Source organism: Pararge aegeria, chromosome 15 (genome assembly GCF_905163445.1).
Source record: "Pararge aegeria chromosome 15, ilParAegt1.1, whole genome shotgun sequence".
In the NCBI taxonomy this organism is placed as follows: Eukaryota; Metazoa; Arthropoda; class Insecta; order Lepidoptera; family Nymphalidae; genus Pararge; species Pararge aegeria.
In genome coordinates, this window is record NC_053194.1 from 1,993,823 (window position 1) to 2,019,704 (window position 25,882).

Here is a 25,882-nt window from a genome sequence, read left to right on the forward strand (position 1 = left end):
TCATCATAATTACAGCTAGCCAAAACGTATACGAAGTCAGTTACAGATGACCTGGTCTGTATATAATTTAGGAACTTAGCTAAACTTAAATCAAATATGTCAATTTGTTGGTGCTGAGCAATCATATTATTAAGAAACGAGAGCGCGTGAAATTCTGGAGCATTGCACTATACCGTTTCATGCAACCAAAGGTTGTCTGGAGGAGATCGCTTCAAGCGATAAGGCCTCCTTTGCGCATATATTTTGTACTATCGTTTGTTTTGTTAACCTTGGTTTTTATTTGTATGTGCAATAAAGACGTCTTCTTCTTCAACTTCTCGGCGATAGAATCGCAGACCACTGTTATTAACATGACAATTCTTTGTATTTCCAGGCTCGTGGTCTCTCAGAATCAGCGCGCACTCCACATAGTGTTCCCACACCACTTCCTAGATTCGCCCGAGTGGTTCGGCGTGTCGACTGATGAATATTTTCAGGTACCATTGCTATCATAATCCGCGAATTACTGTCCCACTGCCTTGCAGGCCTTGTCTCTCATAGGAGAGACGGTTTTAGAGCATATACCAACCACGCTGCTCCAATGCCAGTTGAATGAAAGACTGAATGAATACACTTTTCTTGTACACCAAAGAAAAAAGTAGTTACAGAGATATAAACATAGAGCAAGAGGGTACAATTTGATGCACTGGGTTTCTTACCAGGGTATGCATACAGCAGGAAAATTGCATAAAATGGCAAAAACCTCCTCTCACAAGAGTTTTATATAAATTTTAGGGTAGGCAGTGCTTTTGTGCATGTATGAAGTGCACGCCACATAGCGATTTCTTCCAGGCAACCAAAGGCGTAAAAGGAAAAAAAACGTAGAATAGTGGTAGGTGGTGCAATGAATAAGATTTAAACATTACACAAATATTTAAAAAAAAATATACCGGTATATGCCGGTTTGTGGACCGACGGTTTAACGTGCTCACCTAGGCACGTTGGTTAAAACCCCCAATTCCTTAACTTCGGTCGGGGGATATAAATTTAATCTCCTTTAAGCCTTGCATGTACAGCAGAACCAAGACATGTGGTTAAAAAACCAGAACTAAAATTTAGCTTAGCCATGAAAACGAACCAAGTCTAATTGAACGGTTTCAAACACGTCCCGAGAAATGGAGTGTTACACAGTTATGGTGGAAAGCTGCCTTACAGCACCCTAATGGCAACGCGATATGAATATTAGATGCGTAATTGTATTATCATAATTTATATGCAGCCTTGCGAACCAATTAAAATCACAAAAAAGGTTAAAATTATTAACCTCCGTCCATTGAATTAAGAACGTACGGAATCCGCATTTAGCCATTATTGTATGCAGTGCATTGTGTCCGAAAACAGAGAAAAAGCCCTGGGTACTTCTCACCTTACACCCGCGGAATCCATCCCATCACAACTCCCTCATTATTGGTAGCAAATGAAAGACTTGACCAGTAGAATACTATTAACAATGGTTCATTTTAAATCCAAGATAGCCGCAACCACAAAATGTTGATTTATATACATTCAAATGAAAGTGTTTGAAAAGTAGAGCAAAGTACACAAAACTGAAAGTTGAAGGTTTGTTTAAATATTAAATTCATTTTCTGAAACTTGGATAATCTACTTTTTCGAAAAAACAATGCCTGCAGATTGCTTCTGATACTAACAATTTTAAAATAAATAAATACTATGACAATACACACATCGCCATCTAGCCCCAAAGTAAGCGTAGGTTGTGTTTTGGGTACTAAGATAGGTTATGAATATTTTAATGAATCACTGAAAAACATTAATGTTCATCACACAAGCATTTTCCAGTTGTGGGAATCGAACCCACGGCCGTGGCCTCAGAAAGCAGGGTCGCTGCCCACTGCGCCAGCCGGCCGTCAAATTATATATTAAACATATGAAAATCAAATCTTCCCTTACTCACATAGGCATAACTTCCGACCTAGATATTTATGTTAAACGTTTTTAATGAATGCTTCTCGCATATAATGTACTTAGTTCTTGATACACCATTCCGTTAAGATTGAATTATCATCATCATATCAAATTATCATCACTCATTACCGGCCAACTACAGGGCACGGGTCTCCTCCCACAGTGAGAAGGGTTTAAGGCCTTAGTCCACCACGCTGGCCCAGTGCGGTTTGGTGGACTTCACACATCTTTGGGAACATTATGGAGGACTCTCAGGTATGCAGGTTTCCTCACGATGTTTTCCTTCACCGCTGATGCAAATGATATATTAGTTGCATGAAACGCACATGACTTAGAAAAGTTTGAGGTGCGTGCTGGGATTCGAACTCGCCGCCCCCCTTAACATATTCAACCAAATATATTTTAGCAATTGAGTCAAACACAATTATTGTTAGTTGTTCAGTCATCTTAGTACCCAAAACACAAGCTACCCTTGGGGTACGCTACGTTACTTTGGGCTAACTTAGGGCTTGATGGCGATGTGTGTAGTGTCGTAGTGTATTTATTTTTTTACAAAATATTTGTTAGTTGTTTATTGTATTAGTTTGACTTATAACTTGTCGCGTCTGAAAGTTTATTACTTCTGCTCAATAAAAAGGCCTAACTCAATAAAAAAATTAGCTAATAAAATTATGTTTTGACGTGACCAGAGACGATAGAACTTTCTTTTCCAATTATACTTTGAACTTTTTAATTAGTTTACAATTTGTTTGCCGTCGGATAGAGATATTTAGACATTTGACGCATCCAGATCAAATTGAATGTTAACGATTTATGCTTTGGAGGATTCTCCCTTCAGAATTCCCCTCCAACTTACGGAATATGACATTAACAGCTCAGTTATGATAACAGATAGTTTATTAGTGTTGACGGCCGATTGGCGCAGTGGGCAGCGACCCTGCTATATGAGTCCAAGGCCGTGGGTTCGGTTCCCACGACTGGAAAAAATTGGTTGCCTGTAAAGTCGGTATACGGGCGAAAGTTTTACGTGACAACGACTTTGAGTGGTAAAATAATTTTAATGTGAATATTCATTCGTATAGTAGGAAGAAGGATGAAATAATAGTAACAATTTAAAACATTTATTTATACAAAGAATTATATTTAAAACATTAATTTATACAAAGAATCTCGCACTGAATTTCATATTAACAAAATTTTATTTTTACCTTTACACATACATACGTATTTATATACAAATATACATACAATAACTTGCAATACATTTGCGTACAATGAAACAGCGTTTACTACAAAGGGACGCGTGCCTTTCACTTTTTATGTCTGTCTCTCTCGCTCTTAGGCGGGCTAACCATGCCCGAGTGGAAGGGACGCGTGCCTCTCACTCGCTCTCATTGTGAGCGCATAACGTGAGCGGAGCGTAACGCAGTTTCTTGAAGTGTCACCCGGCAAACCAATTTATAAGACGTTGTCACGTCAAAATGTTTGTGTGACGAACATGATTGTTTTTCAGTGTCTGGGTGTTTACATGTATTATAAGTATTTATGTATATTTTCATAAAAATATTCATCTTGGAGATGTCTCTTAAAAAGTCCAAAGTTTGTATTAAACGTAAGCTTATAGAAAAGTCCTATTATAGTATAAAGGACTACGTAAACGATAAAAAAGCTTGGGTGTAAATTATTGCTCTAACCAGGTTGCTCTTCTAATAATTTAAAATGACATTGTGAGATGGTGATAACAAAAAAAAAAAACACCCGGCTAAGTTTGTTGTGGGCTTCTTCTTAGACCAGGACGCGTTTGGAACCCTCGTAGCTTTAGTTTTAAGTTTACGAATGTGTTTATCGCCATCATCTCACTACCGTGTGGTTCTTATGTACGCATCAAAAGTGCCACCTGTGGGCCTACTTGAATAAAGATATTTTTGACTTTGACTTTGACTTTGACATCAGTCATCTTAGTACCCAAAACACAAGCTACCCTTGGGGTACGCTACGTTACTTTGGGCTTACTTAGGGCTTGATGGCGATGTGTGTAGTGTCGTAGTGTATTTATTTTTTTATTTAGCGTTGGCATATTTTGTGTACAGATAACAGTAGGTAAATTACTGCGGCCATCAAAAGAGGGCCTTACGTATTCTGCCTTAGGTTTTCGCATCAGCCCACATTTACACGTTGGCCCAGCAATGCCTCTTTCCATATGAGTTTACTATCTCATTTATTTGGCCTGCTAAGTCACGACAGATATGGATTTCATACAAGTTTTGCCGGCCGCTGTTCCCATTTGTATTTGGCCAGCTCAGCCATTTCGATATATCTCGAAAAATATTGTCAAAATAATGCTCAACTATCCAAGCGCGTGAAAAAGATATTTGACCTTAACCTTCTGCAAATACCATCACATACATTTCAGACGAAGCAGTTAATATAGCTTATCAAAATATATATAAGTTTATTATTTTTATATTTATTTTATATATATAAATATGTATATTTTATTTTATATTTTTATTTGTGTATATTTTGTTTATGTATTCGTATGTAGTTATTTGAATGTAGGTTTATAATAATTTAACACCACCTATTTGTTCCCGCTCTTGTTGTCCCAATCCTAAGGCTGCCTGGCAGAGAACACTTTTAAGCGATAAGGCCGCCTTTTGTATTCTACTCCAGTTTTTGTGTTTCTCTCTATTCGTCCTTTATTTTCCTAACTGTGTAGTGGTGTACAAATAAAGAGTTTAAATAAGCTGTAGTGAGCGCTGCGGTCTCATGACTGAAGGCCCCGGGTTCGATTCCCGTTAGGAGCAATTATTAAATTCATAATTTCTGTATTTTCTCCCCTCTGATCTGCTGGGAGGTTTCGGCCATGGCCATTTACCACGCTACAGAAAATGATGCGAAAAAACCGGGGTGTGGGTTTAATATATAACAAAAATCGAGTGTCTGTTTGTAATATTGAAATAACCGTTTTATAATACATGCATACGGTACATACACAAAAATAACATTTCTTGTAATTTTCTGTCTGTTTATCCCGTCGAAATTTTGAAATAGCTGGACCGATTTTGACGGGACTTTTATTGGCAGGTACCTGATGTAATAAGGAGTAACTTAGGCTTCGTATATTTAAGAATAATTATTTTATCTATAATAGTATTAAAAACTACACCAGATATTTTTAACGAAAATACACTTGAAGTGCTAACTTGTCAGTATTAATGGATTAAAAAAAAAGATGTTGCTAACAACCTAACTCTTATAATCAATTACCAATTCCAGGTGTCAATAATGGCGATGGAGGAGTCGAGAGTTTTAGTGTGGCACCGCGATAAACTAAAGCTTTCGATAATGTCGGATGCCTTCCTGCAAGCGGTGTTCGACCACATCCTAGGTCGGGACGTCGTGCATAAGTTGATGCAGGTCAGTAATCTGAAATTCTATTTTTTCTTACTTGTCTTTTGTCACAGAATTAAGAACACACGGAAACCTCGTACACGACTAACATCGAATAATCATAAACCACTCCACTTTAGTAGTGTTTCTCGAACAGTTGTGTTTCTCGATTAGTCACTTCATACCGCTTGCATTCTTTTATAATATAAGACAGTCAGTAATACATAAAGACTTAAATTATACATATACACACCCAGACACTGAAATACATTCATGTTCATCACACAAACATTTTCCAGTTGTGAGAATCGACCCCACGTCCTTGGACTCGGAAAGCAGGGTCGCTGCCCACTGCACCAATCGGCCGTCGAAATTTAGCTTAGTTTTCATAAAAGACAGCAAAATCGCGGGCAACAGCACTTCCCACCATTTCACTTTCGTTATCTGTTAATATCGATCAATTAAAATTGTAATTGTATTCGCAATTGGGTAATTGTTAATCGCTATCGCGGCCCACATACGGAACGCGGGCGGCTTACAATTCGACGCGCGCACAGATCGCGTGCTTGCCGGTCACGAGTTACACTATGTATTGTCCAATGATTTACAATTTACATATTCATAAACTGAGTTGCGATTATGTAATTTTGAATATTCAGAACTTGTAAGTGGGTAAGACTTCGGCTTTATTTTCGCGGTTACCGAGTTTGACCCCCGGCAAGCAAACACCACGCAAGCATAACTGACTTTTCGGTGTTATATGCGTTTTTTTTAAAGTTAAGCAAGTTAAATGTCACGTGTTCTAACGGTGAACCCAAAGACTTGGGCACAGAAACCAGGGTAACTGCCGACTGCGCCAATCGGCCGAGAAAAAAAGTTTGTTTATCGAAGAATTGAAAAACTTAGGTTTAGGAGTTAAGAAAGCTAGGGTATAATAATAATCCCTACTAATATTGTAAGTTTGTTTGTTACGCTTTCAAGCAAAAACTACTTAACCGATCGTCATGAAACTTTGTACACATAGTCTTGGAAGTGTTAGAAGTAATATAGGATACTTTTTATCCCGACATTAAGCTCGGTTGCTTTGGGAGAGGGGATTAGTGTTTGACGATTTTACACCATAACTCCGACAAATTATAACCGATTTAAATATTTATTTTTGTACTATAGAGGTTTTAATATGTGTTTATTTTGCCCAAACTGTGGTTGGAGATAGAGGACAGAACTCCTCAGCGTACAGCAGACCTCTCTCATTTAAGGCTTAGCGATACTACATTTGAAAGGTGCTATCAGTTGAATTTTGATCGTGTACGAAGACACGATCGGATCACGATGTACGAGTATGTTACGGAACGTGCACGTGTTATTTCGGCGCGTAGGTACACATAGAGCAAAAAATAAAATGTCATCATAATGTCATTCTATCGGCCGCCGCGGCTTGCTTGCTACCACAGAGTCTACCTGCCACAGTAACGTAATGCTTGTATACTCATTGTCCATACATTATTGAGCAAAATTTAAAACATTGTGTTTATTTCCTCATTGCTATCAAGTATTAACTATTTTGTGACTTGTATTTCTGAATAGTCTGGGAAAATTCAAAAGAGATATTTATTATAACGCATGCTCTCTGCTTCTATGGTAGATTATCTAGTCACCTAACAAAGGCACTTTGAAACGCCAAGTATGTCTGTAGTGACTAAAACCGGTTCAGAAGGCAGATTCTACCGAAAAGAATCTGGCAAGCCGAAAATGCCTTTCACAGCATATCATTAAAATAAAAATCTTACCTTATCTATATATCAGAGAAGTGTAACCGCCGAAGCGTGTCCCACTTGTAAATAGATAGATAGATATAAGCAATAAACGACATTTTATGACTTACTAGCGTACCTAGCCCGCTTCGCCGGGATGGATTTTGCTTTATTTTATTTAAACAATAAACTTACATCATTAAATTTTTAATTTACGTCTCATAATATATTCAATCATTTATTTCTCTCCGTCTTCATTCTCTTCTATTCTCTTCTCGAGCGGGTGAAGATCATTATCTACACCCATGTACACCCAACAATAGAATATCATCATAGTAAATAAAAGCTGTATTTGACAGTTTGACAGTTCAAAAATAGGACTGCTTCCATCGTCACCAAACTCTGTAAGGGTTACTCACCAGGTCAATCCGGAGATTCCCTGAAAGTTTCATTGAAATCGGTCCAGCCGTTTTGGAGCCTATACGGAACATGGGTATGTTCCGTATAGGCTCAAAACACACTTTCTCTTTTATATATATAGATATATATAGATTACGATTGCTATTTCAGGTGAGCGAAACGATGTCTGTCAGCAACGGCCACCTCCCTAACAATTACGAAGAGGGGGAGGACAAGCCGATGCTGGTTGTGAAGAAGGCCGGTGATGGGCCCGGGATCACGGCGCTGCTCAACCGACAGCTGCAAGGTACGGAGTAAACCATGAGCTATAGTAGATACGTCCGCGACCAGTAGACCTTCGACCATTAAGACTTGAGATAATGCCCATGACCTTGAGTGGTCACTCAGTACCGATTTTGTAGGCGACCGCGGGGTTTCGATTGACGTAGTCCGAATCCGAATATGTTTATGTAGCCCAGTGGGTAGGACTTCGACTTCACTTTCGGGGGGCCGAGTTCGAATCCCAGCACGCACTTCCAACTTTTCGATATGTGTGTTTTTGAAGCAATTAAAACTTACCACTTGCTTCAACGATGAAGGACAATACCATGAGGAAATCTGCAGGCCTGAGAGTTCTCCATAATGTTCTCAATGGTGTGTGGAGTCCACCAATCCGCACTGGGCCAGCGTTGTGGACTACGGCTTTAACCTCTTCTCATTGTGGGAGGAGACAGGTAGCCTGTAATGGATTGATACATATTTATAGTAAAGTAGATCTTAAATTTCGCGTATTTTAACAAATTAAGCTTAATTTTCATTGTATAATATGGAATTCAGCAAAGAAACGCTTGCTTTTTTCCAATATCGAATTTGCATGCATGCTGTAGTGCATATTATAGAATTTCGATAGTTATTACCAAAAAAATAAACTACAAAAAATATGGATGGAAATAAACTATAAAATTTACAATAAAATGTAATAAAAATTAGCTAAGTATATATTTCTGCTCCAAAACTATCAACTATCAAACCATTACACGATCGAGGTCACAGCTTGATCTGATGTCAGATTGATTGTATAATCTAATACGCCATTTTGTGGTGGCGGCCATCTTGGATATGAAATTTGTCATAGTTTATAGTATTCTACGAGTCAAGCCCTTTCATTTGATAACCATAATTGAGGGAGCTGTAAAAAATCCATAATCCGCCATTTTGTGTAGGCGGCCATCTTAGACCGATTTTCATCAGACTAATTCGCCTTTCAAACAAAAAAAAACTAAGTAAATCAAAATCGGTTCACCCGTTCGGGAAATACGATACCACACACACACACAAACGTCAAACTTATAACAACCCGTCGTTTATGCGGGTTGTAGTAAAACAAAAAGATTGTGTACTGAACGGTCTGTACCATTTTAATATGTATTAATGGATTTACAGAAACAATTTCCTGATAAAAAATATTATTAAGCCCATAGTCTTAGGGATTTCATGAACAACCATACATTGTTTGTTATTGGCTGAATTAATTGTATTATTAATAAATAGTGTCAACCAATCAGTCATCGTCACATGGAATCTCAGAGAGAAACGTATCTTCCTATTGTGTCGGGATGACGTATACGAAAGACCGGCCGAATTCATACATTCCATGATGCGGTGCTCAGGAATATCTCATTCATATATTGAATTGAATTGAATGAAACTCTCATGTAAATTGTATGAATGCCTTTGGTCAGGCTTTTGAAGCTTGGCGAGACTATCAATGTGGCGTTAAAATGTTGATATAGGAAAGTTTGTAATAGATTTGCTCTTGTTATACTGTAATTATCGCTTTATACGTTGAGGCTTTGAATATATTTTAGAAAGCATGTTGCCTTGGCGAAAACATTTATATATTGTAAATAAATTAAAGGTAAACTTTGATGTAGTTAGTTTCGCATTCATGATTTTGATAATTTTACATCATTTCCAATTAGTATATTCAAACCTCTACAATTGTTTTAAGTTAAAAAGCATATTATTGATATTTGTCTTGTATTGATCTTTTCCAATTCAAAATATATCATTTTATGGCATCAATTCGTAATTAATAACGCTTTTGTTTTAACGAAATGTTGCATGAATAAATCGATCATTACTTATACGCGTTATATTTAATATTTAAAAATTGAACTGTTAAAATTAATTTTCAAAATTCTCAGTACAAGCCCGGAGTAATAAGTTGGTGTTTGCAAAATTTATTTAAAAAAAATTAAAGCCCACCAACCCGCATTTGAGCAGCATGGTGAGTCAATGCACTAAATCCCTTTCTCCTATGAGAGAGGAGGCCTATGCCCAGCAGTGGGCGGTAATGATGATGATTGTAGATGGGCCGTTTATTTGTTGTAAATCTGTGCTTGTTGTCGTAACGTGTGTATGGTGCAGGCGAACACGCGCCGTTGCTGCGTCCGACGCCATCCCACGCCTGCTGAGCGACGGAAGCCCCCTTTCCCTCCATTTTTACCCCCCTTTTTACCCCTCAAACATTCCCATCATACCCCACATTGTTTTTGCTATGTACCGTTTATTTCGCTTTATATTCACGTGCAATTATTTCAAATCGCAATAAAAGTTAAACCTCTATTCGATCTGTATAGTATTAAAAGAAGACTTAAGGTTAATAGAAATAACATACAATATGGTAAACATTATACAATATCTCATACGTTCCGATACGTGGGTGCCAAGTTCAATTTCTGCCTATTATGAGCGCCATCTACTTACAATTCTGGGAAACAGTATTGTCGTTAGATGGCGCTGTTCCGATACCATATAAATCAAAGAAATGTTGCAGATCGTCGCAATATTTAATTAAGCAGCGTTTGTGCGTGAAATAGTACAGTTTCTATTCCGACGTTATGCCACATTTGTAAAGCTAAGGGTTTTACAAATGTCTCGAAATTACCTGATTGTGTATCATTGTAGCGAGATTGCTAATTTAAACATGTGACCTAAGTCTCTGGGATCGTTAAATAGAGTTTCAACTTTCAACAGCCACTGGTGATAGTGTAGGCGCCCGATGCAATTTCAAGTTTTTTATACGGTTTTTAAACGATACTTTGAAAATTAACAAAAAAAAAGTACCTTTGACACAAGATAAAATGCTTACAGTGCATAGTGCACAAGTGAGGGTGTTATCACAACAGTCTATTATCGATCGATCCTATTAACTGTATTATGCTTTAAATATTTTTATATACATTTTATAATATTCAAAGTAAGATTCGGTTTACATTACTTTAAAGAATTCGATAAAGAGTATATCAATCATACCCATATATGTAATCAGAAAACAGCTGGGTTTTCAAAATGAGTAATTGCAATGGCAGCTCCTACGATAATCTATAGTAATAAACGATTATCATTATCTTTTATATAACACCTTATTCCGTCCCCTTTTTTCGTAAATTTTCGATCACGAAGTAAAACTATATACAAACGTATATGTAAGTTTTAAAAATCTCGAAATGTATCTGATAGTTTTTAGCGTATTTTAAGTGAATATAGTTTTTGCTCAATTTTGCCTCGTGATCTATTTAATTTTCCCTCCCCATCCACATATATATGTTTTATGTGTTACGAATACTCATATTATGTTACTAAAACACTAATACGCAAGGTAATGAAAATATGTAAAACTGCTAAATCTCAGGGGTCAGACTCTATAAAAAGCGCCATGCCCCCCTAACGAGGTCATGACCAGGAACCCGGAAAATAGTAAAGCGAACTCTTAACGAAAGTTTCCGTGAGTTTTAAGCGGTTTATCAGTTTTCATTACGACGAATCTCACAGAGTATTGTGTCATATTTTTATAATACATTAATGTTAGTAAATACCTATAATATCATTCGCCTACGATAACGTATAATACATCAGTATTTTTCTAATTAATAAATATTAAATAGGATTTTTTAAAATATATTTTTTTCATAATAACAGCTAAGTAATAAGTACAATTTTAAAATGCACACATTTTTGTATTAATATAAGTATTATTTTCACGTAATTATATTGTGCTTTAATAGTATTTTTTACGTAATGATGTAATGCTAAAATAGTATTTTTTACGTAAAATAATATAACGAAGGGTTCGAACCAGAGTTTTTCTTTTGCTTGAACAAAAGAAAAAGTCTGAATCAATAAATTGCATGTGTTTAAATGTCGGTCATAACTAGTCTTTTATGTGCTATTTTCTATATACTTAGGGTTATAAGTGTATGTATAAAATTTATATAAAATGGGTCGAGATAAACATGCTTGGCTTAGTCATTGTCTAATTGGCCTAGATTTGGGGCGAACCAAAACCAAACTAAATACTCTCAGCTTTTGTTATTTTGTTTTTCAATGTAATTTTAACAAGGTAATGTTCTCATTTTCGATTTACACCAAATTTAGCCATAAATTTACTTAAATTCTTCTTACTTAGGTAAGAAGAGGACAGAATGTTTTCGATCTATTAAAAACATGAAGTATGTTGAGTCAAATCAAATCGATTTCATCGTGTCTCATTGGCCAACAATTGTTATTACGTTGTCAAACGAACACTTTTATTAACTCATTAAAATACTGTATGTATTTTATGATTATGTTTCCTGACTTCAACGCATCCAGGAGGCTAACTACGATCGCTTAAAAGCAGTATTACTTTAAAATGACAGTTTAAAGGCATACTATGCTGTTCCTAAAATAATTAAAAAATACTGCTTGAACACATGCTAGTGAGACCCCTGACATTAACTGTAGTATAGCATTATGTCCTTTTCTTACTAAGTTAAAAGAAAAAGCACTTAATTATATTAACATCATTTGGGATTGTGTCGCCCAAATCAGGGCCAGTCGTTAATGGTGCTAATCGGTGTAACTCGCTGAAGTCAATTAAGTGTAGTCAGTATCCAAAACGCACATAGCATTACGTCTATCGTCGTCATAAGAATTTCAACTTGCTTTTTGTTTTAATTTACAATCCAATGTTACAATCCAATTTTTTTTTATGTTATTTACTTTTAGTATACTTTATAATAATACATTTTAGATAAATTTCCTTACATAAAGTACGTAACGCTTACAAATAGTTGCACAATAAAATATGTCCATAAGTCATAAATACATTTGTGTAATCATAGAGATAAGTGAATACAGTAGGCGTGCAAGAGAGACAAACATATTACGTGTGATTTTTTAATTTTTATGACTGTTTTTAAGAAAATAATATGCATTTTAAAATACCTGTGATGCTGATTAAACTGTGCTGTTTGGCGCGTGCGGCGGGTATGTAAATCGCGATTTGTCTCTCTCTCTAAGGCACTCTTATTAACGTAATGCTTTCTCGCTTGCACGTATGTATAATGAAGCGACATATATAACCAATGGCAAAGATAAAAAACAGTTACAAAAAATAGTTAGGTGGTGCATATATACATATACCCATAAAATACATATCTCAATACTTAAATATAAACATATCTTCTATCTATCTTTATAAATATAAAAGAGATGTGTGGGTATGTTCCGCATAGGCTCCGAAACGGCTGGACCGATTTCAATGAAACTTTCAGGGAATCTCCGGATTGACCTGGCGAGTAATCCTGTAAAGTTTGGTGACGATCGGAGCACTCCTATTTTTGAACTGTGAAACTGTCAAATACAGCTTTTATTAAAAATGTAAGTTTATTGTTTAAATAAAATAAAGCAAAACCTAGCCCGGCGAAGCGGGCTGGGTACGCTAGTAAAAATAAAAAACTTCTGAAATGTGCATTATTTACCAAATTTTTACTTTGTGCGTTATTTACTGAGTAAAGTTTAATTTCCGAACACTAAATGACTGAACAAGTATTGAATATCTTGACCGTACACCACAATGCTTTAAATATCTTGTTACCTTCACTTCAAGTATAGTTATTAAGGTTAGGTAAGGTTTAGGTGAAGCTTTATAACTCGAATAATAAGTATAATAATTATCTTATTGATTATTAATAAAATCCTTAATGGTCCCTCACCCCTGAAATTCCAATCCCAAAGCATGTTTGGACGACCGACAAATTTCAGGTAAATTTTTAACTTTGTTTTCTTTTCAACTTATTTTTTATTTCTTTTCTTATTAATTGTGAAGTTCTTTATTGCACTATTCTTGAGTGCACAAACAGGAAATCTATAATAAAAAGTCACCTTTTTTTTTTTTACAAAAAGCAAGTTGAACGACTAACGTGTCGCTATACAAGTGGTGTGCACTCCACACATACACAAAACACGGCCTACAATAAAAGATTTTCCTAATCCATATTGAAGTGGTATTATGTGTTAACTTACTTCAAAAAAGGAGGAGGTACTCAACTTGTCGGAATCTTTATTTAATTTCCGGAACGTCTAACGTGTCGCTACACAAGTGGTGTGCACTCCACAAGTCCACACATACACAAAACACGGCCTACAATAAAAGATTTTCCTAATCCATATTGGAGTGGTATTATGTATTAACTTACTTCATAAAAAGAGGGGTTACTTGTCGGAATCTTTATTTTATTTCAGCATACTTAAATAGTTTGCACACCACTGCACTGGGACACATTTTTTTAATATTTTTTGTTTCGTATTAGTAAAATGACAATGTGACGGCCGATTGGGGCAGTTTGCAGCGACCCTGCTTTCTGAGTCCAAGGCCGTGGGTTCGATTCCCACAACTTGAAAATGTTTGCGTGATAAGCATGTATGTTTTTTCAGTGTCTGGGTGTTTATATGTATATTATAAGTATTTATGTATACTGTTCATAAAAATATTCATCAGTCATCTCAGTACCCATTACACAAGCTACGCTTACTTTGGGGCTAGATGGCGATGTGTGCATAAATTATTTAGTATATAGTATATATATAAATGTTTACTTTCTAGTATTTTTAATTTTACCCTGTATAAGAAACAAAGATAATGTTTTACGTCAAAAGTGATAGGATACACATATTTTTTTTACCCTGTTTGTGCATTGCCCTGCCTTGAAAAGTTCAATGGTAAACAGATTTGCTTCCTTATTATTTAAAAAAATATAGCGTTTTTAGATCTCGCGTAAATTGAGTAAGTGTGCTGAATGGTTCAGCACGCTATCAATAAAGACGCGCCGCCAAGCTATTTATCGTACCGGTACGTCGCCACGTCGGTATCAATTAGGTGTGTGGCCCAAGTCTTATCAGGTTAGCTGATGTCTAAAATCGCAAGTTTTCAAAAAGCGCGCTAATAATAACTTACCACAAGTGATATTGCAGTCAGGGGCCTACCCCAGATTCTAAAGAGATTGTTGCAAATCTTTATAATCATTTAAAAACAAGCTAAAAAAGAATTGGTTCATTTCTTATAAACGCGATACCTTTTCATTTTTCTACTTAAAGCTGTGTTTGCGCGAAACGGAACGCATTGATACAGTAACAGCGTTATGACTGTGACTTTTCTGTGTTTTAAACGCGCCATCTTTTAATTTTCCTACTAAAAGCTGTGTTTGCGCAAAACGGAACGCGTTGATACATTGACAGCGCTATGACTATGACTTTTCTGTGTTTTAAACGCGCCATCTTTTAATTTTACTACTAAGAGCTGTGTTTGCGCGAAACGGAACGCATTGGTACAGTGACAGCGTGTTTTTAACGTCAGTGAGACTTCAATGTCAATTGTAGACAACTTAAACGGAAAACGGGACGTTACAGTTTAACTTTGCTGCACATTGTTACAATTTAAACGCAAAAACAAGCTGTTATTAGTTTAAGATGCTAGTTTTGTATCACACTAACTAGTAACTGTATTACCACTTCTTTATGTTAGTTTTAATTTCTCATGAAGTGAAACTGTTTAAACCTAACGGCTTACCTCTAGTGGTATAAAGGGGGCATAATGGGGGGCTTATCAAAACTGGCTTGGCTTAAACCCGGCAATCATTTCACCCCTTCATTGGCATAAAACGTTTTATTTTTTTAATGTATGAGGTTTACAAAACTTAGTAAAGAAGAATTAACGTTAAGCTTAGTTGCTACAACCCGGCAAAACGTCACGGTGCAAATTTTCTCGTATCACTTCTTCAATATATATACACCTCATAATACAGATCTTCCAAAATGCACTCTCTAGGCACAATTCGCTCCAACACCGGTGTTATCTCAGGAGATGTTGACTTTACAATGTCAGCTAAGCAATAAGAGTTCACTACAGATTTGCCTTACTGTTGTGGATTATAGCAAATTGAGCTAAATGATCATTGTATATCATACAATTGCTTTAAATCCTTCCTCTTATCTTATACTAATATATAAAGCTAAAGAGTTTGTTTGTTTATTTGAAAGCGATGATCTCAGGAACTACTAGTCCGATTTGAAGAATTCTTTAAGTTTTGGATAGCCCATTTATCAAGAAAGGCATCTATATATATGTCATCACGCTAAGACCAATAGGAGCACCATAGCACCGATGAATAATATTTGAAACTCGGGTTTTTTTTTTCCTTTTGGGAGCCTCCGCTGCGTGCGCTACGTAAACGGTTAAAGTTAAATCGTCTATGGCAAAGTTATTCCCCTTTAAAAGTTCGAAAAAAAAATCCGCGACAGTATATCTTTTAGGATTGTCTTATTTGCGGACGCAGTCGCGAGGGACAACTAGTATCCGATTCAAGGAGATAGTTTTTCACCTCCTCCAGAAAGTGGAAAACAATCGCTCATGAACAGAGAAACACTTCGCATGGCATGTAAGGAAAACGTAATGCAAAGTGCCGACCTGTGTCCATCAAGGTCATATCATGCGAGGCGTAGGTGCTAAGCCTTATTTTGCTGAAACTATACTGACAATCAAGCCCTTTAGACTGGAACAACGTAATGCTTTTTGCGGCAGAAATAAGCATGGCGGGTAGTACTTCCCTACTCTCTACTAAGAACTCTACTCTACTCTACTGCTACTAAAAACGTTTGTACCAAAGTTTAATCTCTTTTTTCTTATTTCTAGCAACAGACCCGAACGCCTGGCGTTTAGGACGCATCGACGAGACAGACCACGAAACACCAGTTTGAGGGCAAGCACTGCATTTAGCGGTGCGACCGAGGAAACGCGACCGCTAGTGCAAACTATACCTTATGTCGCGCGCATAAGGTCCATTCGAACTGAAGATTTACCCGTGACGAGGTGAATTGAACTTTATTGTTGGATGAGTAAACATTAAATTCGATTGAGTTTGAGTGGTTGAGAGTATCATTTAATATGGAAACGCGGTATCCATTGGCTAAGTTTCGTTGCCGTAACTTTGATATGTAAACCGGTTATTGTGATCTATCAGTGGTACGTGACCGCTAGTGCAAACTATACCTTATGTCCTTGACATAAGGTGCATTCGAAAGATTTAACCGTACTGAGGAGAATTAGACTGTATTGTTGAGGAGTAAACTTTAAATTCCATTGAGTATGAGTGTTTGATATTGTTTAATATGGAAAAGCCGTACGTATCCATTGGCTAAGTTTCGTTGCGGTAAAATTGATATGTTAACTTGTACGCTTCGTATAAGGTTTGAATGCTCGCAAACGTTTGAACACTTTCACGTATCGAAACTCTGTAACGTCTAAGCAAAATGGACTACATTCCGTATGTTTTAGAGTCGCAAATTATGTAAACCTGTTTTTATGTAGCCACGAGCGCTTTAAGTCTGGATGAATTTGAGCTTTAAATCAAGGTGTATAAGTTCAATTTTACTGTAACGTTACAGAATAGTCGATACCGACATTGAATTAGGAGCACACAAATGTTATACTTAGGGTACAATTATTATGCTCTTTATGAACGTTTAGTCTATATATATTTAACTTTGATCTCGAACTGTGTATTTTACTAGTCTATCATATATTGGCCGTGTTGCGTGCTCTGTTGCATATTACATAAGCGCAGTGGCCTATTCAGGCTTTAAGGTTTTAAAAATGGTACTATGGAATAGTGTTGTCGTCTAGAATGTTTTTAAAAATACGAAAATGTCGATTACAGTAAGCGAAATTTGAAATGAAAACGATCAAAGCAATATCCAATCACTGATTGGACTGAAAGCTATATCACGTTTATGATCTACAATAACGCAAACAATTCGAGAGTGACAGAACTAAAACAAAATTATATTTTTATTTGTTTTCAAGAGTAACCATAAACAATTACCATTTTGAATACTGTTCGATACCAATAACCCTATTCCATAAACCTTAACATACAAACAGGCTGGGTAATGGCTACCAGAAATTGTATAAGGAATTGTAACGAAGCAAGTCAATGTAACAAGCGGGTTCGTCAAAATAATGACTAAAGCATAGCCAACGAGATGAGCTTATAATTTCATTTTATTAGTGTTTTTACCTACACTTGGAGGAATTATCAGTTTTATAAATTTAAAATGCATATAAAAATAGACTTCATAATCGCTATAAGATTGATGTAAAAGGCATATACTAATTTCGGCATTGACGGTAAGCGACCCGTAGCTTAATTTGTAAAGCGCTCAAGCCGCGATTGCCAGAGAGTCGCAGGTTGAAATCCTGTCAGTTCCAAATATATTTATAGGCATTTTAAATTCATAAAAAAGAAAAATGAAGAAAAAAGAATGCATACTTCGCCAACCCTAACATATTTGACATTTTGGTCAAAAGCGTTTAGTTATGCAGTTGTTAAATAATTATGTGCGCGTGAAGGAAAGCCGCGAAACAGCCAGTATATAGTATTGAGTGTATGTGTAAATTTACTTCTGACTTTCTTTGCGTTTTTTATCTCGTCTGCACGGTTAGCATGGGAAGGAGACATATATCCCCCGATTATATTTCCTGACAGTGGATATGAAATAGGAGAAGGAACATGGAAATAGAAGTTAACTCCCGTTTATTATTACACATATATTATTTTGATATTATTTCCACTTGTTCGCCAGTGCTCGGAGAGTTGATAAAGCTGTGGGAGAAGATATATTTTTATCCTTTCCCCGGGGAGATAATTGTCTCCTGCCCATGCTAGCCGTGGTTGGACTTGCTTTACATTATTTGAATACGTAACAAGACTTAGCTAATGGATTTGACGCGATAACGTGATAAAATAAACGTGTCTCATTTTTACAAGACTTTTTGTTTTTTATAGAAGTCACCTATTTTGTTACATATTATGGTATGTGATACATTTATTGAGGCGACTTACATAATAAATGAATGTATAATGCAATGAGTTAATGGTACTGCTACATGAAGTTGACTTTGGACTTTGACCGGATGAATTCAAAGTAGAGACAGCAAAAAAAAATATTTTTTTTTAAATCGCTAAGCTAGTCCAAGGTGACCTTCGTTGTATTATGTCTAATGTGGATAGATAGGTGATGCTGGTAAAAGAATAGATAGGAAATAATTTGACATTCCTTTGGTCTTTCGGCTTCCGTTTTCCCCACCGCTTATAATGTAAGTACATTTAGATCCTCCATGTTTGGTTGCATCAGTCAAGCGTTAGTCTATAAATTAAAAAAAAAAAAAAACTACACTACGAAACATGCAAACGTAAATTATTACCATAAGCATGTAGAGCATCAACCAATAAATAAACACATTTTACTAGCATCATAAGGTCATTCCTCAAGTCGAAAATATACATAAATTATTTATTTTGTAAACTGTACTTTCTATTACTCCGAGATATTAAGAAGTCACCGAACTGGCTCGAAGGGTTAACGATAAGAGTTTAAACTTTATGAAAGGAACGTGCTATGTTAACTAAGAAAAAGTTTTAACTATGATTGTTAGGCCTAAGCAATATGGACGGTCACAAAGGAACAAAATAAAAGAAGCATTATTTTGTGTAATAAACTGTTTACGTAGATAGAAAAAAATAAATTGTCGTTGATTATTCTGTCACATTCCTAGCGATTTTTTGTACCGACGCAGTTTTTTTTTATACTTGAAATAACTTCAAATTGATACTGATTTGCTCACTGTACCGGTACAATACATCGATCTCAAACTAAAACAATTTAATATGGCGGGTAGATTATTCGCTCATTGAGTGAACAAAATGCAAAAAAGTCGCCATTTTGAATTGTATTGTCTAATATAGCCCAAGAGCTGGTAATAAATATTACTGATGTATTAATTGCAAATATTGAGTGCTTTTCTATGGAGATATAATAATCTACACGAGTAAAGTTATACGTACATAAATTCTAAAAATATTAATATTAAAAACAAAAAGACCTAAAATGGCCACGTAAATGTCCGACTGCAGATACATTTTTTTTTATCTTATTTATTTAAAGGGGTTTTTGTCACAACGTGACCATGTCACCCCTATGGAAGCTAAACATAACAAAAAAGAAACTATTACTAGTTTTCAAGTGCAGATACTTGTCTGGTAGATAACTCTTACGCCGTGGCTAGTTACCGACCTACAGACAAGCGTTCCGGTACGATGTCGCTTAGAAGCCGATTAGTGGTGTGACTTATAACTGCCCCGTCTAGGATAAATTGGGTAGTACCTTTTAGCAACACTTCGCAGGATGTGCAACAAAACACATCCTGCAAAGTGTTGCCCTGTGTCCATCAAGCTGGTGCGTAGATGTAAAGACACATTTGCCTGTAATTACACCAGCAACAACGCCCTTCAGCTTCTCTGCTCCTTCGGAACAAAGCATTGCGACAGTACGGCTTAGCGGCAGAAATAAGCATGGCAGCATGTAGTACATCCTCGGACGAGCTCTGTCACGATAAACTCTACTACTTCTAATTTAGGATAGCCTGCCGGGTTTTATGAAACTTTAGCTTTAAACAGCCTGCTTAGTATTTCTTACCAGCTCTCAGACTATAATTGAAGACAACAGTTTGTTGTTTAATGAGATTTGCAATAATAATTAATCGTTTATAAGAATTTAGTGACGAAGGTGACTGCAGACCGATTATGTATCTCAGTTGACACCATAGGGTTGTTACCACCAAATAACCTGTTAAATCGATAAATTGCAGTACTACAAGATTTGTTCGCTTGCATTCGAGTGTGGATATACATAAACTTAAGCTCAAATTAGTCTACAATTATTTACTCATTGACAGAATGTATGTAAATAAATCTGAAGTACAGGTATTGCGATTTTAATAAGAATGGCATTAGGTCGATTTTACTTTGACGATACGGAGTTTGATACTAGAATGCGACACCTCGATTGCGAGTGAGCAAATGTAGTACTAAGACTGTTGAAACCTAAGTACGAAATGTATATTAATGGTAAGGGGCTTTATTTGATGGCGACTTTCCACAGAGGCTATATAAATTTGTTGTTTGTTCTGTATCTCAATACAGAATAGCCCTGTAAACAAATAAATTTGTTTTGATTATTGTATGCTGTAAGGAATGTAATTATAAATCAATATTACTAAGGGGTCTATCGTGTAACGCACTTGCAATCATAATGACTTGAAATATTAACCGATTTTCAACATTCTATCGAAAATGCTCAATGGTATTTTATGATATCGTAATAATGAAAAACTTTTGTTCCACAACTTTTGCGTTAGTAATTACTTTTTACGCTGAAGTGGAAATGGGAGGGCACGTAGCTCAGAGAACCGATGGACGTTGGGGTTCCACAGTGCTCAACCGTCGATTTTGGAACTCCCTACAAAATACCTATGCCCACCCAATCTCACCCAATCACCCACTCTATTGAGTTCAATGAAGTGATGATGATGAAACATTTTATGAGTGTTATCCTATGTACAACCAGCCTTAGCAATTTGGATTGTCTCATTCTAATCACCATTCAGAATACAAGCTATGCTATTGACGTCGTAGATAGACTTGCACTTTGACATCTCTCTCAATCACGGTCAAGATGAATGTGAAATACTAAGGCTGTTTTAAGCCAAGAGCGCTGGGCTACCAGTACGATGGCAAAGGTCATAATTAGAATAATTCTTAGGCACAGTACATAGCCTAGGTCACGACGCTGGTTCTGTTGTACATAAATTGACTTATCTTTTGTCTAAGGCTGCTGTCATTTTCGAGGGTACACACTTGGAAGTGAATTACACTGTAGACCCAACAATTTGTTTAACTTAAGAGATTGTCTAACAGAATCGGGACTGTTGTAACATGATCACAGTATGTCTTACATGTCTCCGGAATTTAGATCCCGATTGTAAGTGCGTTCTGCAATAACGACAGATTTAAAAAATATGAAATGCCTATTAAAAATTACACTTTTATAAACTATAACGACAATATTCGCTGACAAAGAAAATAAATATTTTAACCAATGATATACTTACATTGTTCCTTAACGTCTACATTTAGAACCGCATAATAAACATGACACTCTTCTTGATGTCTTGGACTCGACCAATAGCGAATATACTTTCGCGCGAGCAAGTGTTGCGTTTTTTTTTCTGTGCTAAGCATTAAAACGTGCCGTGAAATGCTTTTGATTTATTTATTTATTAATAATTAGAAAGTCCAGAACCCAATTGCACTAATAAAAAAAATGGAAAACATAACAATGAATGAGGTATGTGGGACTCAATGTAAAGCCATAACTCCCACTTAATACTATTTGGCTAATGCAATTATGATGATGAATAATGGTTTAATATAACTCTTATACCTCGAAGGCTTTAACAGGTTAGCCCGCTACCTTTATAGACTGCATCATTGCTTATGAGAATAGAGATGCCAATGTATAAGTTGTAGTGAGAAATAACCTCTACGCAGTAATCGTTGTAACTTATAAAAGTGTATGAACTGAATTATATACTACATACTACGTTCATATACATACTACATACTACGTTCCAAATCATACTTAAAAATTATTATAAAATTGCTTACATTCTGACGCACAAAAACGAAGTAACAAAAAAAAAACAACTAAGCATCACATGGATGCCAATAATTTATCAAATTATAAGTACAATGAATATTCAGATACAGAATTTAAAAGTCAACTTTAAGTTAGAAATATATAAATTACAGTACAGCGAGCAAGAAAATTTAAAATGTTTAAAGAAAATATATCCATAATAACTTTGTCAATGTATTTTATTGAATGAATTTAGTTTAAGGAAATAATTACGTAAATGTAAGTACTTATCTTGCTGACTTTACTGAATTGTATAAAAATCAAACAATTTTATAAAAAATAATAAAAGTCGTAGGCGTATATGAATTAATGTTATGACTTTTTTTGCGTATTGTACCTATATTTTTCCATAATGCATAATAAATTTCAAGTATATAAGTTTTGTAGTAATACATACATGTCTAAATAAAATTTATTGAAAAAAAATGATATAAATATACATACATATACATGACATATTTTTGACGATTTTTTTATAGAAATCGAGCATTTCTTTCATAATTACTATAATAATAATTAATAAATATTTCATTCAACTGTTGTGATAATTCTATTTTGAACCAACTACATATTTGATTCGAAAAAAGTGGTGCTTTTACTTTCCTTATTGGTTTTAATAAATCAATTGAGTTTAAACAGAATAAAAGACCATCCGACTTGATATCTCGACTCATAAATAATCGTTGATTTGACTATAAAATGTATGATAAATGCACTGCCATTGCAAAATAATAATTGATTTTTCAAAAATAAAACATTATTAATAAGTATGTTACGTATGCCTTGAATAAGCATCGAAATAAGGATCTCGGTTTAATTATATTTTTTATGAACTGGCAACATTAGACTGGTGTTTTAAAATATTAAAAACGACTATTTTGTTCTGCAAATGTCTATGAGCTTGATAATTATTCATACATAAGAATTTGTAGACAACTGAAATTACCATCGGCAAATTAGTCTAATGCTTGCCATTGTTCATTTAATAATAATCTGTAATAAATATTTGTATCATTGCCATTATTCAATATTCTGTAGTAAAAATTATAAATTCTGTATTTTTTTTATTGTTGCCAGATAAGAATATGCAAAATGTGCGAAAATATCATTATAATCAGTCATACAACTTCTGAAAAATCGCGCACATACAAAAGGACTTTTTAGAACTTAATTTCGTAAACGTAAAGTTAGTATCAATCAAAACATTTTTATACCGTTGTAACGAATCAATTGATACAAACGTTTTTTTTATTTTATTTTAAATAGAGCGTGCAAAGGCTGCCTTATTACTAAAGCGATCTCTTCCAGACAACTTTTTTTTAATTCATTTCTTAAGTCATAATAATCATGAGACATATTAGGTACCACTTAATTTTGTCAATTATTGTGATTTGGATTTGAAGACTATGGCATCATTTTTTATCACGCTTATTGAGAAAATCTGCCAACAATAAAAAAAAATTGGAAATGGTCTCAAACAAATAATATTACAGATTTCTTACTTGCCTTGGATTATAAATAAACACCAGATGTGTTTGCGCTAAGAACTTCACGAAAACAAAGTGCTGTCTGTATGGATTATTTTCTGTTTTCGTGAAGTTCATCTACCTATCTATGTTCGACCGTGCAATGTCAAGGAAGTGTTTTCTCGGAAGCCTTCTATGGGTTTATGATAATAATGTGTGCAAAATTGCAAGTCAAAAAGCAAACAGCGCATAGTTACTTTAATAACGCACATGTGTATCATAGTACGATTTATAAGTTAAACGCAGACTCTGAGGGCTCACTAACATCGCTTAAAGCAATGCTATTTGACATATCTTGGCGGTTATAGGGATTTAAATTCTGAAACAGAACTTCAACAATATTGAAATAACACTGCTTAAGCGATGACAGTATACCCTTAACCGGATCTGAAGCTGAATATTGCCATCTTTGTGAGCAGTCTTATAAGAAAACTACCGCATGACCTACTTGTCAACAAACCTTTACTATTAAATCGGTTTTGAAATTATTTTATTTTACGTCCGTAGCGCACGATTCTCACTAAAGGTGCACTTCCACGACTGAGGTAATCGCGGCGATAGACTTTCCATGAAATTCAATATCACCAAAATAAACAAAAGAGGTAATATCTACCGGGGTAACATCGCGCCGTGTGTTTTGACTATATAGACGCGAAACTTACGCTCGTGGGGGTGCAGCCTAAGCTCATGAACACGTTAACTGACACGTGACCCCTTTGGCAATGGGAAGCTTCACTAAATACTTATAGCGTAAAACTAACATAAAATCCACTTCATTGCCATCTTTTTCGATCGATTTTAAACAATTCATACACCAATATAAATAGAACAAAATATTACTTAAGTATGTAAATGTAATCGAATGATCTCAAGGATCCATAGACTTGTTAGTGTCAGTTTTGATACATTAATTTTTTTCAAGGATATTTCTAATTTTTCATATATGTCTGTTGAACTAAGCTATTGTATCGCAATATTTATTGACCGTTTGTCCTTGCCAATGCACGGTTGTATCGCCTTGAGATATAAAGTGTACCCTTAAACTGCTATCTCACTAGAACACCATGGTGTCGCCACCGTGTTGCCTTGAGATACCTAATGAGAAACCTCGGACCAAACAGGTGAGGTAACAGATGACACTGCTTATACTATGCGTACAAGCAGTTTGCGGAACGGGCTTGCCTGGTAGCGCAACTGATGGTCGAATGATACCAAATAGCTATTGCCCGTTTTCACTAAATATAGTAATTGCCCTGATCGGATGCCTAGTGATTTCACGAACTCTTATTTTATGTCTAACGAAGCTAGGCGATGTCTAAAGTCATGACACATGTCATGACAGTCGACAAATCGTAAAGTTTAGGGGGCCTGTAAACTGACACTTGACAGATGAAAAAAATATAAATTCATTTTGTTTTACTGATATATGCCTAGATATCTTCTTTGATTAGGCATTGCCTTGTCTGTCGTTAGTGAAAACGGGCATGTAGGTATTACTGGTTGTGCAAACTGCAGGTGATCCATGCCACCGCAATCAAATTATTTGCGTAACGCAGCGCACAGTGCAAAGTGCCTTATTTTCTAGCTACGTTTATTTATTCGATCACATGAAACTAACTAATGAAATTGCGCCATCTAGTGACGATACGGTCTCTAAGTATTATAACTAGATGGCGCTCCCTCTATACCATATCAATCGTAATTTACTATCGAATAAGTAAACGTAGTTAGAAAATCAAACACCAAGGATACCAGTACCTGTTTACAATTTGATGGTAGCGCGACTGGTTGCTCCGCCATTAGTGTACTCGTGAAATAGTGCCGAATTGCCATTTGTGATGATTGTAAATTATGATTGTGTGGATTATATCATTGTAGTACCTACATGTTGAAATGAATAGAGATACAAAGTAAAAAAAAACCAAA

General features: G+C 35.6%; 1 protein-coding gene across 2 annotated transcripts in view; it reads left to right on the forward strand.

The window, feature by feature from the left end:
* The window catches only part of LOC120629736 (blood vessel epicardial substance-like), a 78,594-nt gene extending 61,837 nt beyond the window's left edge, over positions 1-16,757 (forward strand). Inside the window, exons 3-6 of one of the 2 annotated variants that reach the window (XM_039898739.1) lie at positions 374-476; positions 5,245-5,385; positions 7,683-7,818; positions 16,528-16,757. In XM_039898739.1, coding sequence (XP_039754673.1) covers positions 374-476; positions 5,245-5,385; positions 7,683-7,818; positions 16,528-16,592 — 445 coding nt within the window. In that variant the 3' untranslated portion in view covers positions 16,593-16,757. Of the gene's footprint in view, positions 1-373; positions 477-5,244; positions 5,386-7,682; positions 7,819-9,941; positions 11,471-16,527 lie in introns of those variants that run through there. The other variant, XM_039898740.1, reaches the window with a different exon arrangement.
* The last annotated feature ends 9,125 nt before the right edge of the window (positions 16,758-25,882 follow it).